Raw genomic sequence first — 17,876 nt, 5'->3', positions numbered from 1 at the left:
CGTGTTGTAACCTGAATTTCAGTGAGGATGGCAGCCATCCTCTCTGGCTGCCATCCTCACTCATACTAAGGTTACAACACGGTTTATTCTCTGTACATAGAACTTGTATATCTTGTTGATAAAGGTCATGTTGACCGAAACGTCCAGCAATATTATGGTATACTGAAAACATGCTTTGAGCTCCATATTACCCGTGTTGATAACTGTTTAAAACGAAATGCAAAAATAAAACCCTAAAAAATGATGGCAATCTAATCTGCAGTTTATATTTCTTTTTCTATGACAATTTTGTTCAACTGGCACCACCCCTAAGAGTATGCGCAGACATATTGGTACCTTAGGAACAGACTATAGACAGAGGACATGTCATAAAGACGTCATAAAGAAAAGACTGGGATTACTCTTCTTTAAAAATATATTCCAGGCTTTGGCTGCAGAAATCGGCCAGATATCTGTCAGATAATCTGTGTGTGTAAAGGGACCCTTAGAGTCTCACTAACATTAGGAGTGGAGAGTAGTTTCCATGTTTTTGCTATAGTTAACATAGCTGCCAATATCATATGACTGATAGAGATGAGCGAACCTGGAGCATGCTCGAGTCCATCCGAACCTGATCGTTCGGCATTCGATTAGCGGTGGCTGCTGAAGTTGGATAAAGCCCTAAGGCTATGTGGAAAACATGGATATAGTCATTGGCTGTATCCATGTTTTCCAGACAACCTTAGAGCTTTCTCCAACTTCAGCAGCCACTGCTAATCAAATGCCAAAAGATCGGGTTCGGATGGACTCGAGCATGCTCCAGGTTCGCTCATCTCTAATGACTGACCACTATTCTTGCTGGTGTTTAGTCCATCCAAAAGACTTTCCCCATTTAGTGACGGTATAAGAGTTATGTTATTCTAATTCCCAGTTATTACAGTAAGAAGGTTTATCTTCCTTATTGAGCATCATAAGTTCCTCATAAAATTTTGAGATCCTAATATGATATTTTCTTTTTTATCCCTCTGGCCAAGTAAATGGGATTTGTATTGCCTAATAAATATCTAAGATACAAATTTAAAAAAAAACAAAACTTTTTTTCAGTAAATTTGTTAAAAATCATCCTTGTAAATATTTAAAAAAACATATTAAAGGTCTATCAGTGGCTTGAATGTGTCTAAAATTGACAGTATTACTTTTAGAAATTGCAGGAGACTGAAAACATTTGTAATTTATTTAAAATTATGAAATAAAAATAAATATCTAATATTATAGTATGAGATCTTAACTTCAACCAGTAGCAGAGTGTGGAGCTTTTCTTACTCCTGTTAGGATGCTCGGTCTTTTTTCGTAACACCCGTAACACCCAGTTAAAAAAAAAAATAAATAAATAACTGCTATTTAAAAAAAAAAATAAAAAAAAATGCAATTTCACCACATAAGTTAAAAATATACATTAAAAGACGCATCTGTACATACCATAAAAACAAATGGAATATATGTCCTTGTAATTCATTTATACATTTCAAGCTGTGTGAATGTAACACCCATAACAATGGAATGGCCCTGAAGCAGACCTAGTAGCAAAAGGAAACAAAATAGTAGAAAAAAATAGATGCCTATAGCCCCTTCGTCAAAAACAAAAAGTGCACTTTTTCTATGACGCCCCCAAAACGCGTCATCTTTGTGCCGTTTACAATAAACATATGTGTTTTTGTACTTTTGGGCATAATTTTTGGATAGCGCTGACCTACAAATTGAGTACAACAATTTTTTTGTTTGCCATTTTCTGTCTAGCAGTAACAAAAGGAGATGAGAAGTGGGACCACATCACTGCTTATCCATAACCAGTTGAGTCCTAAAGGTTGGAGAAACGTGTGACTTGTTAAATATGTAACTGTATTAGTCCCTATTAACATCAGCATTGTTCTTCCTAAAAGTATTATAAGACGTGAAGAACTTATAGCAACAGTAACTTATATAATTTAATGTCTAATCTTAAAGTTTCTGAACCCCTGTGTTGGGCATGTGTGGTTAGTGAACACCATGCAAGCTGACCACTTAGAATTTTCTGTGTATTCTGAACATTGTTTTAGATACCATGCAGTAAATGGAGCCCTGCTGTAAAATCAAGAAAAGTTCTTGTGTAAGTGTCAAAAATTGGAAAATCATAATTTGAAAAAAAAAATAAAAAAATAAAATAGAAAAAATAAAAAAATAAATCAGCTAATCAATCATTCAATTTCCACCATGGAAAGCAGTAGACCTTGGTGGAACAGCAACATAAAATATATAAAATATATAAACCTCTCCTTGTATGGCACCCTTTGTATCCCCATTGAGTTTCAATTGATTTTTTATTTTATTTTAATGTCGACGTAGAGTTACCCATTATTAACAAAAATAATTTTTTAGAACATGGTAGGAGTAGAGAGCAACCACTGATTATGTAAGGTGCACGTTCAGTTCACCAATGATTCATTAGTGAATTGAGTGTGTGCCGTACATAATAAGTTGTTGCACTCCATTCCTATTGTGTTATACAAGTTTGTTTTCATTACCGAACTTAGCGTGCACCTTATATAATCAGTGGTCGCACTCCACTTCTACTGTGTTCTAAAAATTCATTTTCATTAATAAAGTGAGTGTGCACCTTACATAATCAGTGGTCCCACTCCACTCTTATTGTGTTATACAAGTTTGTTTTCATTGGTGAACTTAGCGGGCACCTTAGATAATCAGTGGTCGCACTCCTTCTTACTCTGTTCTAAAAATTCATTTTCATTAGTAATGAAGATGAATTTTTAGAACACAGTAGTAGTGCAGGGCTTATTCATAAAAAAATGGCGTACGCCATAGAAATGGCTCCCATTTTGGCCTTTTTCATGGTGTACGTCCCATGTAGGCCCCACTCACCTCATGGGCAAGTATCAAAGCAGCAAATTTTTTATGGTTTACACCTGGAAAAAGACCTTAACAATGCAGAGAGATTTCATTGCATTCCTACAACAGGCACTGGTCCCACCAGCTTTATTAAGAGGCATGCGTCTCTTAGTAAATCCGTCTGGGTAAGTGGAGGTGGGGCTTTAAGACTGACGTACGAGTATGCCTGTCTTGATAAGTGCCCCCCAAGATGCTTGTCTGCGGTATCCTGTTTACATGCATCAAAATATTTTCCATTATAATTGACACCAGGATAGTCTTTTCTGCCAGGACTTAGAAGCTGTGCTCTTTTTCTTTCTCTCTTCTTTTTTTTTTATGGACAGAGACAGAGAGAGTCTGTGTTAAAACTACTGAGTGAAATCCTAGTTAATATGTTGATCAATAAAAATTTATCTTTGCCTTTGTCACAGCTAAGATAGCTGCTATTAGCAAACATGCTTTCAATGTACCCTCTTCTCTGATGCCTATTAACATGTGAAAAGTTACTTTTAAGCCTAAGAAGACCGGGCCAATTTTCATTTTTGCACTTTTGTTTTTTCCTCCTCGTGATTAAGAATCCAAAACACTTGTATTTTTTGACCTACAGACCCACATGAGCACTTATTTCTTGCGCGACTAAATGTACTTTGCAATGACAGACTTAATTTTTGCATAAATTATGCTGTGAAATCCGAAATAAATTATATGTGTGGCGAAATTGAAAATAAAATGTCTTTTTTTTATTTGGAGGGGGGGGGGGGGGTCAAGTGTTTAGGCCGTTTGCCCTATGGAAAAACTGATATGTTATACATGTTCCTCAAGTTGGTACGATTATAACAATATGTAACTTTTATTTTATCCTTTGGTCTATGGGGCTATGTGAAATGTCATTTTTTGTGCCATGATCTTTCTATCGGTACCATGATTTTCTGGATTTGATGTGGAATGTTCCTCCGCGTCAAGTGTGGGTGATCCTCCCCACTAGACCACCAGATATGCGTTATAGCAGCCATTTAAATGCAGCTGTCAAAGCAGATAGCCGGGATGGCAGCAGTTCGGTGCGGGATCACCATGCAGCCCCCCTCTGAACTCCCCTAGCAACGCCAGGACTTACATTTATGTCCTGAGTCGGACATAAGGGGTTAATGACAGGTACTCTTTAAACATGGCAGGCAGTCAAATGTGGAATATTAAGAACATGTTTTCCAGAACAAATGTATGACATAAATGATCTATGTATGAGCTTTTTTGATGTAACCATCTGGACTTTTGTAGACTTAGCTGTCATGATAGAATACACACACAACCTTGTGAGAACACAACAATCAATAATAGAATAAAAAAAATGTGCATACTCCTGGATACAGTAAAGATCTTTCGTAGATAGACGTAGATGTACATGATTTGAGCAAGGTCGGCTTGTGATAGTTTTATGTAGCTTTTCTACTGTAGATTAATAAAGTGCTTCTATGATGGACTCTTGAGAAGCCTATATTTGTAGGACCAAAGGTATCATTTTTTCCCCTGGGAAGAGTGTTTTAAAGACAGATGGAAAGACTTCCAACTTCTGCAGCCATCAAATGCTTCTGCTAAGGCTAGGTTCACACTGCGTTTTCAGCATCCGTTTAACGCATCCGTTTTTTGCAAAAAACGCATGAAAAACGGATTGCAAAAAACGGATTCATTTGTGTGCATCCGTTTTTCCATTGACTTCCATTATAAAAAAAAAACGGATCCGTTTTTTTTTGGCGGACCAAAACGGACCAAAAAACGTTGCTGACCCTATTTTTCTGGACGTTAAAAAAACGGATCCGTTAAACGGATGCTGAAAACGCAGTGTGAACCTAGCCTAATCAAATGCTCACCCTCGGATTTGGACCCGAGCATGCTCAAGTTGTGCTCATCTTTACCAGTCATGTTCTAAGACCCATAGTTGAAATAAAATGCAATAATTGTGACACTGTTTGAACTGTGTCTTAATATTGTATGCAATTAGGCAACCTGTGTTTCTTAGGAGAGGCTCTATCTAACCTCCAATGGCATAAACACCTATGATTTAATAGGAAACAGAATTCAAAGTCCCATAACACCTGGGCAGAAATGTGATAACAAAGCAGACTCTTAGGGGGACATTTACTAAGGAGTCTTATGTGTGTGACTTTTCTAATGAGGATTGGTGTATATTTTGTTCCAATATCTTGTGACTGATTTATTAAAATGTAGCACTGCCACAGTGAATGCATCTAAGTAAAAAGTCCCCAAAAAAGCTGCAAAATTTAAGCAAAAAAATTTAAAAGTTTCAAACAAATTCCTCTGGTACTGACCAGGCATAAGCCTGCAACAGTTTGTGTGACTTTTTAAAAAGTCGCAAATGATAAATTGAGTGTTAATCCCAGATTTTTCCGAACTTTTGGGTGAATGCTCAGAACTGGTACTACTGTAGTATTATAAACAGTACTGCATTGTGCAATATGTGAAAAAAATCACTGTACTTTGACCTAGGAATTCTTCCTCACCTTCCAAATCATAGCAGATCCACTTCAGGCTGGGGCTTACATCAGGGGAGAGGAGTGTGGAAGTACTCCCTTCATAGCTGTAACCCCTTTATGTGCCCAGATATGTCCTACTCATTCTTTCATGCTCCCTGTAGTCTTTGTCAGCCATTGTGCTTCCTCTTCATTCCTGCTATAATGTGCCTGCACTCACGCTCAGCTATACACACTGCTGTATATAAAGTTTATGTCACTGTCCTCCTGCACAGCTCTGTGATTCTCAATTCCTAATTGGTCCATGCTGAGCACACACCCCTCCCCATTGCTGTCATGTGACCACACAGACCTCTGACAGAAGCATTGCTTTTCTATTCTAGCCTGTTGTACTACACTACTGCATTTGGGGATCTGCAGTTCTAGGCTGGGTTCACACGCTGTAACTGTGCGGCTGTATTTTTTATGCGGCTGTAAATGTGCGGGTGAAACTCCGGCCGTGGGAAAAAATAGACATGCGGCTCAAAACATACGGTCATTTACTTGGAAATCTGGTTCAACTAAAAATAACAAATAAAATGTTAAGAAAGTGATGGAAACACCTCTGGATGCATCTGGGAAAGCAGGGAAAACAGTTTACATGAATCGCTATTACCGGGGTTTGCGATCCTCTGCACTAATGCCGATGTGTCTCATGGTTAATATATTGAATTAATAAAACACATTTTCTGTCTAATAAAGTCCCTTTTATTGTTCAATAATTAAATGTAAACGATTCCATCATTTTGCAATTAAATATACTGTTAAAATAAATATATATATAAATAAATGTATATTTATATATATATTTATTTTTTGACAGTATATTTAATTGCACAATGATGGATTCGTTAGAATTAAATTATTGACCAACGAAACTGAATTTATTTAAACGAAAATGTGTTTTCTTAATTAAATATTAATTAGTACAGGAAACTCCATAAGCCGGTAATTCATATGCCGGCAATAGAGCATTCTGTACTAATCATCACTTAACTTTAAGTTTTTTTTTAATTATTTATTTATTTAAAAAAAAAAAACGCATAGGGTCCCCCCTATTTTTAGAACCAGCCGGGTTAAAAACCAAGCGACAGCAGCCTGGTAACACCAGGGTGGGAAGAGCCATTGGTTTAGGCCCTCCCCAGCCTAAATCTTACCAGCCTGCTGCCGCCCGGTCCAGGAGCGCCAATTTTGACGCTCCGGGACCACTGGCACCCGGCTCTTCCCAGTACCCCTGGTGGCATTGGGTACTGGGGTAATAATGGGGGGTTAGTGTTAGCCATTTTATACCGACTAACACTAGGCCCCGACTTAGTAATGGATTCCGTCTATTAGACGCCTTCCACTACTAAGTCTATAAAGTAAAGAAATAAAGACAAGACACAAGTTTACAAATTTTTTTATTCAAATAAAAACACCCCCACACCCCTCATTGACCATTTTATTAAAAAAAACATTAAAAAAAACGCTGGTCATCGACGTAGTCCATGGAATCCGACGTAATCCCCAGGATACCGATATCTGAAAAACAAAAAGGGAGAAACACACAAAAACACACAAACAGGAGCACAACACCCATCATTGTGAGCGGTGTTGTGCTCCTTACAGTATGCAGCATCTTTACAGATCGCTGCTTACAGTCTGGCCCCCAAGGGGTTAAGGGAGGATGTATTGCATCCCCCTTAACCCCCTGGGGGCCAGACTGATGTCAGACTGCACCCATCCCAGCAAGGAAGGGGTTAAGTGACCCCCCTTCCTTGCTGGGAGGGGTGCAGTGCCGGGGAGGGGGTGGGGAGAGCTCTATACTCACCCCGATGTGTCCTCTTCGCTGGTCCGCAGCACAATGAAGTCAGTGTGCTGTGGACCGGCTTATTATATGTGCGCTCAGCCGAACAGCCAATCAGCTGAGCGCACATATAATTCTAAATGTTTCTTCTAATAATGCTATTGTCATAACATAATTAGAAGAAACATTTGATGTTTTCATTAAAGTAAAGTGATGATTAGTACAGAATGCTCTATTGCCGGCATATGAATTAACGGCTTATAGAGCTTCCTGTACTAATTAATATTTAATTAAAAAAACACATTTTCGTTGAAATAAATACAGTTTCGTTGGTCAATAATTTATATCTAACGAATTCAATATACTGTCAAAAAATAAATATATAGATAAATATACATTTATTTATATATCTATTTTTTTTAACAGTATATTTAATTGCAAAATGATGGATTCGTTAGAAATAAATTATTGATCAACGAAAGTGTCTTGATTACAAAGAAAATGTGTTTTATTAATTTAATATATTAACTATTAGAGGCATCGGCATTCGGCATCATTGCCGGCTATTTTTGAAGTACTCCGTACGGACCGCCTGTCAATCCACGGCCGCATATTCAGCCGCAAACAATGGTCTTGTTCATTTTTTACGGGTCCGTTTACGATAGGGCCGTAGATTCATACATAGTGTGCACTGTGCAGCCGCATATCCTATACTTCCAAGCATACACACGAACCACCAAAAATACCGCCGCACAATTACAGCCGCAAATACAGCCGCACTCTTACAACGTGTGAACCGAGCCCTATCCTGTATCTACAAACTTACTATACATTATACTCCACATGCTGATTGCTATACTATACAGTAACACAATATTACATATTCAGCTTTTTTTAAATGTTTGTTTCATTAGTTTTACATGTTATTCAGAATAAAAAAAAATAACTAATTTTCTGCATTTCAATGACTCCCTTTGGGAAAAATTGCTTTGGTTTAAAAATGATTTGGATTACAAGCATGGTCCTGGAAAGAATTATGCTCATAATCCAAGGCAACACTGTGTATATATATATATATGTGTGTGTGTGTGTGTGTGTGTGTGTGTGTGTGTGTGTGCAAAAATGTGTTTTTTTAGTAAAGAAACTTACATCCCTGTACCATTTTTCTTCCCTATGCATCTGATTTTTTTTCCTGGTTTTCTCTCTGAACTGTAACCTTGTTGTTGCTATGCAACAGTGTAGGCACTTTGCCACAACCCCCATTTCTGCATGTGAAGTGAAAACCAACTGCCAGTACTAATCAGACAGATCATGTGTCTGGGATTGAACAGAGCATGAGTGTCTCAAGAAAGTGGATGCCCGGCCGGCCATTACCAAGGGCAACAGATTATGGGGAAGATTTATCAAACATGGTGTAAAGTGAAACTGGCTCAGTTGCCCCCTGGCAACCAATCAGATTCCACCTTTCATTTTCCAAAGAATCTGTAAGGAATGAAAAGTTGAAACTAGTTGCTAGGAGCAAATTAGCCAGTTTCACATTACACCATGTTTGATAAACCTCCATCCTTTGTTTTCTTTGTGACAACACCTTTTTTTTTACCTGTTTTTTTTACCTGTTGTGAAGAGTTTAAAACCAGATTGCAACTGTGATTTAAGGATGCGGTAATAGCACAGAAAAGTGAATTAAAATATAGCATGCTACAGTACAAAACATTATCTATATCATAAAAATCAAAGTCTGTCTGTCTGTCTGTCCTGTCTGTCTGTCTGTCTTCCAAACGCCTGAACCGTTGGACCCCAAATTTGGCACACAGATACATTGGGTGCCCGGGAAGGTTATTGCGAAGGTCCTGTCCCCGAAAGATGTACAGGAGGGGAGGGGGAGGGGAAAGAGAGGCGCCCCATAGAGATGAATGGGAAAATCTCCTCACTGCAAACACAGGTGATATAATTAGCTGCAGCAGACACGGCAGTTGGAGCCTTAGCAACCAATAGGATTACTGCTTTCATTTTCACAGGGAGCAATGGTTGCTAGGGCAGCTGCCTCACAACATCCACAGTAATAACTGGTAGACCCCCTACTCCATCTGTACAGTACATGTATATACAGGACCCCCTACTCCATCTATACAGTACATGTATATACAGGACCCCCTACTCCATCTATACAGTACATGTATATACAGGACCCCCTACTCCATCTATACAGTACATGTGTATACAGGACCCCCTACTCCATCTATACAGTACATGTATATACAGGACCCCCTACTCCATCTATACAGTACATGTATATACAGGGCCCCCTACTCCATCTATACAGTACATGTATATACAGGGCCCCCTACTCCATCTATACAGTACATATATATACAGGACCCCCTACTCCATGTATACAGTACATATATACAGGGTCCCCTACTCCATCTATACAGTACATGTATATACAGGACCCCCTACTCCATCTATACAGTACATGTATATACAGGACCTCCTACTCCATCTATACAGTACATGTATATACAGGACCCCCTACTCCATCTATACAGTACATGTATATACAGGACCCCCTACGCCAACTATACAGTACATGTATATACAGGGCCCCCTACTCCATCTATACAGTACATATATATACAGGGCCCCCTACTCCATCTATACAGTACATATATATACAGGACCCCCTACTCCATGTATACAGTACATATATATACAGAAACCCCTACTCCATCTATACAGTACATATATATACAGAACCCCCTACTCCAGGCATGTCCAAACTTTTTTCGAAGAGTGCCAAATTTGATGAAGTGAACATGTGCGAGGGCCGACCATTTTACATGCTACATGCTATATGCTTTATAACACAGGCAGATAATAGCAAGCTGATTACCTGGGGGGCCATAAAAGTTCGGAACGCGGGCCGCAAATGGCCCTCCGGCCGGACTTTGGACATGCCTGCCCTACTCCATCTATACAGTACATGTATATACAGGACCCCCTACTCCCTCTATACTGTACATGTATACAGGACCCCCTACTCCATCTATACAGTACATGTATATACAGGGCACTACAGGACAGGTGTACCAAACTGTGACTGGGTAACACCGCCACACCAGACCTGACCAATACCGCCATACTGTGACTGGATAACACTGCCATACCAGACCTGACCAATACCGCCACACTGTGACTGGGTAACACCTCCATACCAGACCTGACCAATACCGCCACACTGTGACAGGATAACACTGCCATACCAGACCTGACCAATACCGCCACACTGTGACTGGATAACACTGCCATACCAGACCTTACCAATACCGCCATACTGTGCTGGATAACACTGTCATAACACACCTGACCAATATTGCCACACTGTGACTGGGTAACACCTCCATACCAGACCTGACCAATACCGCCATACTGTGACTGGATAACACTGCCATACCAGACCTGACCAATACCGCCACACTGTGACTAGAGAACACTGCCATACCAGACCTGACAAATACCGCCACACTGTGACTGGATAACACTGCCATACCAGACCTGACCAATACCGCCATACTGTGACTGGGTAACACTGCCACACCAGACCTGACCAATACCGCCATACTGTGCTGGATAACACTGTCATACCACACCTGACCAATACCGCCAAACTGTGACTGGATAACACTGCCATACCACATCTGACCAATACCGCCATACTGTGACTGGATAACACCACTGTACCAGACCTGACCAATACCGCCATACTGTGACTGGAGAACACCGCCACACCAGACCTGACCAATACAGCCATACTGTGACTGGATAACACCGCCATACCAGACATGACCAATACCGACACACTTTACTGAATAACACTGCCATACCAGACCTGACCAATACCGCCATACTGTGACTGGATAACACAGCCACACCAGACCTGACCAATACCGCCATACTGTGACTGGATAACACCGCCATACCAGACATGACCAATACCGACACACTGTGACTGAATAACACTGCCATACCAGACCTGACCAATACCGCCATACTGTGACTGGAAAACACCGCTATACCAGACCAATACCGCCATACCCCCCTCGAAAAGACACCAGATTTTCTGGCAAGTCTGAACAGGAGGGTACTGCCCCTCTGCAAGGTGCTACCCTACACACCAGACCATGGGTGCCTAATGGTAAATACGACCCTGCAGGTATACAGGACACTGACACTTTATACCCGGGCAGCGCCGGGTACATTTTCTAGTATGTTATATATGTTACATTGTACATAACACATATGATGCTGTATAGAATATGCCTATGATGCTTGTGCGTAATAGATTTACACTGCTGAACTGAATGAGTTTTGTTTCTACAACAGAGACTATACAGATACAAACAAAAGATTTTTGCTGTAGCTACTCTAGACAGAAAGGTGAAGCTTTTAGAAACTCTGAACATTCATCAGCTGAACAATTAGTACAATAGCTATACATATACATTTTCTCAGCATTCTGAATGATGTGCAAGAGTCATGGAATGGTATATATTGGCTTCAAACAGATCACTTTTAATTTATCTGTGAATACCATACAACCATGGGAAAGGTAACTATTTGCTGTTGTGTTTTTCCTGTTTAAAAACAAAACAAAACATATTTAATGTTTTATAGTGTTTTTTTTAACCATGTTGGTTTTAAATAGGGTTTTGTACAGTATATTTTTTATGATATTGGAATTCGTAAGAAAAAGAAAAAACTCCACAAATGGCAACAAACTAAATGCCATGTACTATATGTGGACCCAACTTTAACAAAATGTGAAGTAGCTCTAAAGGGAATCAGTAGGTTTGACGGATCTAACCTGCAGATAGATTTTAATAGGCCAAGGGATGCGGAGTGTGGACACAACTTTATGTAGAAGTAACTCTGCGCCATTAAAGTGATATTGTAACCCCCTTACTCTATGTGTGAGACCCCCCTTACTCTATCTCTGCACAATCCACAAGCTTAGATGCTGCACAGATGCTGCATATAAAACTTATCTGTGTCTTCTTTCTGCTTTAATATTGCTTCATTTTATTGGTGGATAGCGTCACTTAGGCGAGACTTAAAAGCAGTTGGACCTTCTCCCCAGCAGGGAGATCGGGCCTAACTGCCATAAAGCCCCGCTTAGGTGACACTGTCCATCAATGAGATCAATTTGATGATAAATCTTACTCCATATGTAAATAAGGTAATTTGGTGTTTAAATGCACTGGGAGTGATGTTGTAGCCTCCTTTTGAATAGTCATAATGGTCCTCTACACTTCCTTTACATATAAAGAAAAATGATTTATCATTAAAGGGGTTGGCCACTTTATAGTAATATTATTCAGTATACAGTATTACTAACAGCAGCTCCCTTTTTACCTCAGAGCTAAAATCAGAGCTAAAATGAGTACACTTACTAATACTGTACACTGAGCAATTTTACTATAAAGCGGCCAACCCCTTTAATGACACAGCAGACCTTCAAAATAAAGGTATTACTGCACTCCCCATTCCCTGCCCTAGAAGAATCAGATCTGCTGATAGATTGTCTTTAAAGGGATATCAGCTGATATTTCCCTATTGGGCACGGTATGGAGCATGGTTGGACGGCACTCTGGGCTAGGGATGCCCGGACAGGATACAGTCTATACAAAGAAGTTTTCCGCCACTCACCCGATCTTCTGCACACGAATTTATTTATATTCAAATATACACGGTGAATACAGCACACTATACAGGACGCGTTTCGGCTCTCTGTGCCTTCCTCAACTAGTCTAATACATGTAATCACGCTATTTATCTTATACCATCAGACGGCATGGCCAGCATGAAGCTAATCCTCGCCCAGTGTGGTGACGGAGGAGGAAGCGCGACTATTGCACGTACTATGCCGTCTAATGGTATAAAATAGATAGCGTGATTACATGTATTGGACTAGTTAAGAAAGGCAAAGAGAGCTGAAACGCGTCCTGTATAGTGTTCTGTATTGAATATAAATAAATTTGTGTGCAGAAGATCGGTTGAGTGCCGGAAAACTTCTTTGTATAGCCTATTGTGCACGGGGCACTGAGGATAAGGATTTATCCTTGTTGCAGTATCCATGTTATTAAAAGTTGGTGCACTGGAGGCAGGACTACCACCCCCAGTGCACTGATCCTACCCCGGCCAGCCGGCCCCTTCTAATGATTATCAGCAGAGGGGGTCTGCTGTGGCAGAGTGGCCAGGCCAAGCACCTAATTACCATGGCAATTAAACTCCTAATCACACAGAAGCGTTGCAGAGAGTAAGAAAATTACCTTCATCTTCAGTGCCTTGTGTGCAGTGTTACCCTTTAAGCTATTTGCACACACAACAGTGCTTGAATTTGCATACACTTTAGTGTACAGTGTACACTTGAGGTAGGCCCGGCGATATCCCCTTCCCTGAGGGGGGGATTGGAATGGAGGCACATCACCGAAGGGAGGGTGATGGGGATGCCAGGCCAACCTCCAGTGCATAGAGCGGGCCGGTGCACAAGATGACAGCAACACCAATTGCGGGAAATGGGTTTTAAAAGAGGACCGCACCACAGGGACTCTTGAAATGTGAAACTGTGATGCTGTTTTAGGCCTTGTTCAGGCGCTGTTTATGTAAGTAAAACAATGGCCGTTTTTGCAGCTTGCAACAACTGCCATTGTTACGTAAAACTACTTGATTGTACTGAAGTGTATAAGAACACTGGCCGTGGTGTACACACACTGTATACACTACGGCTGGAGTTCCTTGCGGCTGCACAAAACAATTGACAGGTCTATTTTGTGCGGCCGCTATTCAGGGTGCCCACAGTGTAAAATACGGCTCCTAGATATACTTTATATGGTTGTCTTTGGCTAATTGGAGTGCGGGCACACCCGAATGTGCCCGCATTCCAATTAAAATAAAGTGATGTTCATCCTGTATCGGCAGGATGAACATCTCAGACATCGATGATTGTTTGTCCCGACCGGGTCAAACAACAGCCGATGTTTATACAATGTGTGAACATGGCCTTTAGCGGTAAAAAAAAAAAAAAAAAAAAAAAACCTTTTACCATAAGATTTTTATTTTTTTTCAAACAAAATGAGTAAAAGAGAAAGAGATTGTTAAATCTACTTCATATTTCATATTAATTCTACTCTTAGATTATCTTCTATGAGGACAAATATTTCCAGGGACGCTCTTATGAGTGTAACTCAGATTATCCCGACTTGTCCTCATACTTCAGACGCTGCAACTCTATCCGTGTGGATAGTGGAAACTGGATCTTGTATGAACATGCCAATTACAGAGGACACCAGTACTATCTCCATAGAGGAGAGTATCCTGACTTCAGCCATTGGTTGGGTTATAATGACTCCATTAGATCTTGTCGTCTGAGCCCTCAGGTAACTTTTGTGAATTTCATTGTTATGTATTTGGAAATATGCTGCTGATATAACTAGTCCAATTTTGGAGGGTAAACTCTAAAATCTAAAAATTTTCCCAAAGACAGCTAACCATAATTTGCTGTCCCAATCAGAGGATGCATACAAAAGGGTAAGGCTGTTCTCCTACATTTGTGTTCTATTCATTCTGAATGCTGTGACTTTTCAGAGCAATCACAGTTCTAATATTGTAGAAGAAGTCCTCTGCAGCTCCTGGTGTTTTACAGATCAGGGCTTCCTTTGCAATTATCCAGTTTTTTAAAGTGAAAGTGCCAGCACGAACAAAAACCAAATAATCTCACATGACAGGGCAGATTTTGATAGTGCTGTCCATTTTTCACACATCACCTGGTTCACGAGAACTGGTCCATTTTCTATATATATGCTAATGAAGTTGTTTGGTGAACAGGAGGTGGGCCTGGCGCCCCAAGTGCACTGATATCTCCTCACCTGGGTTATGTACTTGGGCATAGCCAGGCCAGGGCTAGGCTTGCTTCAAAAGGTGCATATCACTTGGGTGAGGAGCTATCAGTGAACTAGGGGCACAACCATAATATTAAACCACAAAGGAACTGTCAGGTGTTTTTTAATTTTTAACTCCCATACCGTAATCATTAATCAGAGAAATCAAAAATTGATTTGTCTAATAGGACCCTTACAGCCATTGGCAGATAAGCAAATAAATGATTGTTTATAAAACTCACTTATGGAGACTAACAAGTGTAAAAAAAAGGTACAAAACAAAAAACAAATAAATGAATTTAAAATATAAAAAACAAACTAAACTTCCCCCCCAAAAAAATTCAAATCACTACCCTTTTCTAAGAGAGAAGGTTAATATATTTGGTATTGATGTGTGGGGAATTATCTGAACTTCTAAAATTTAACATTATTCCCCCCATATACTGTACGATAATTTTCCCCACAGTTTTTGTAGCAGTTTGAGGCCCATACACATTTGATAAAAGTTGGCCAAACCCACCTCTTTTGGTGGGACTGGCAAATTATCTAATGTGTATTGTGGCTACTTGGTTCTTCTCTGAAAACTAGAGATGTGTGACTATCCAGAGTTTAGTTTCAGGAGATTCTGCTTGAATAAACCATCATGTTTGATTCAAATTCAACTGCTGGATAGTAAAAAGTAATTACCAAAAAGGTAGTGGCACTAGCACTACTACTACATAACTGCTAACCTAATACTGCGGTGCAATGATCTATGGTATTTTAATACCTGCAATACACATACCGTATTATTACATCAAAACAGTATCCAATCGTGTCGAATGCAGTTTAAACTAATCCATACAACCGTGAGTCCATTTTATAACTGCTTACTGAGTACTAAACTTGATGGACTTTTGTCTTTTTTCAACCTTATTAACTATGTAACTATGTATATAATTTGTTACTGATCACTTGCAAATCAACAAGTTCAGGCCTTATTCACGTCAGTATTTTTCATCAGTATTTGCTGAGTAGAAAATACTGAATCCTTTACAACCCATAAATTTCTATGGTGCTATTCATGCATCCTGTAAATCCGCAACACAATACGACAGGTTGTAATGTGGTCCGCAATTGCGGTGTGGACATATGGAGCACAGTACAGAGCACACTACGGATGCACTACGGATGACTTTTTCTGGATTGTGAATAAAAATTTGCAGATCATGAATTTCATCCTTGAAAACATTCTGACATATGAATGTGGCCTAAGTGTCAGAAAAGCTAGCAGTGTGTAATAATATGTAAGTAAACTGTCCTATATGAAACTGCTGCACAGAAGTTTGCAAAGGTGATTATTCCAACAGACTAAAAAAAAGACTAAAGAATCACAAAATAAATTAGGAAAAGTTGACAATAAAATGTTGGATATTTGTACTTTTCAATCTCCTGTGGAAGGAACTCTAAGTAAGTGAGGACACACTACTGGCTTGAGTGCTAATCATATGCAAGTGTCTACACATCAATATTAATATATGCAGAAAGACCACATGAATTTTAACTGACCAGCATATGAAGTAGGGAAATGAACATGTGAACTTGCATGAAGTTGATTCCAAGTCACTGACTGTCACATTACCGAATTTTGATTTAAAATACATTAATAAAGGAAACATCTCTAGATGGAACATCAAAAAGAAGGCCTTATCATTAGACATATTTTTACACTGTAAGCCTGAAATGACCATCAGTTTTAGGTTTCAGTTATTACACAATTGAAATGTTCATTATAAAGCTTATGTTTAAATTTATTAGTATTTACCTTTCCTATTTATGAAAATTTAACTCACCTATTTAACTTTTAAACAGCATAATGGGTCCTTCCGAATCAGGGTCTATGAGAAAGAAGACTTTAGGGGACAGATGGTAGAGTTCAATGAAGATTGTCCACATGTCTATGAGAGATTCCATTACCATGATATCAATTCTTGTCAAGTACAAGATGGATATTGGGTGTTTTATGAAGAACCCAATTATAGAGGACGTCAGTATTATCTGAGGCCTGGAGCATACAGAAGATACACTGACTGGGGAGCTACTATTCCAAGAATTGGTTCATTCAGACGTGTCCATTATTTCTACTAATCTAAGAAAAAAGTCAATTATATTTAGGTTCATTTATGATCTACTTAAATTAAAAAGGCTATAAAATCCACCTTTTTGTGTGTTATGTTCATTTATTTTATTGCTGCAGTGTATATGACATATAGGCTATGTTCACACAATGTCCAAAGTAGAGAAAATGCGCCTGCTTTATCTATTTAAACAGACGTCTGTCATTACTGTGGTTTGATTGACTTTAATACAATGCATTGAAGCCAATGGGATGACGGACATCGAATGCACACAATGTATTAAATAAAGGACGTTGTCTGCGTGGACGTCAAAATAGTGATCATGACAATTATTTTCGGATGTCTATTGCAGACAGTGGACATTTTTTGGATGTTGTTCACACACAGGTTTTCTTTTATCACCCTCCTTTCACTGTTTTTACTATTACATTTAATGGACTTTTCAATAAAAGACACACCTAAAGGGAAATTAGTCCACTTAAACTAAAATAATGTAAACTAGCAGTCATTGCACTGACAGATGTCCAGACTTTACATTGTCTGCTCTGTCAGTCTTGTGCGGTCTGCTATTCAATGAATAGCGGACGCACAAGACTGACATAGCCGACAA

At 39.4% G+C, this 17,876-nt stretch overlaps 1 protein-coding gene across 2 annotated transcripts; it reads left to right on the top strand.

The window, feature by feature from the left end:
* Window positions 1-11,346: 11,346 nt before the first annotated feature.
* LOC138802138 (gamma-crystallin-3-like) lies at window positions 11,347-17,277 on the top strand. 2 transcript variants are annotated; one of them, XM_069985299.1, is made up of 4 exons: window positions 11,347-11,425; window positions 11,596-11,821; window positions 14,406-14,648; window positions 17,001-17,277. In XM_069985299.1, the coding sequence occupies exons 2-4, from the start codon at window positions 11,813-11,815 to the stop codon at window positions 17,274-17,276; spliced, it is 528 nt and encodes a 175-aa protein (XP_069841400.1). In that variant the 5' UTR covers window positions 11,347-11,425; window positions 11,596-11,812; the 3' UTR covers window position 17,277. The 2 variants fall into 2 exon arrangements, with proteins under 2 accessions (XP_069841400.1, XP_069841401.1); XM_069985300.1 differs by having other exon boundaries at window positions 11,385-11,407.
* The last annotated feature ends 599 nt before the right edge of the window (window positions 17,278-17,876 follow it).

This window comes from Dendropsophus ebraccatus, chromosome 9 (genome assembly GCF_027789765.1).
Source record: "Dendropsophus ebraccatus isolate aDenEbr1 chromosome 9, aDenEbr1.pat, whole genome shotgun sequence".
NCBI classification, from domain to species: Eukaryota; Metazoa; Chordata; class Amphibia; order Anura; family Hylidae; genus Dendropsophus; species Dendropsophus ebraccatus.
This window is presented reverse-complemented; position numbering and strand designations above follow the sequence as displayed.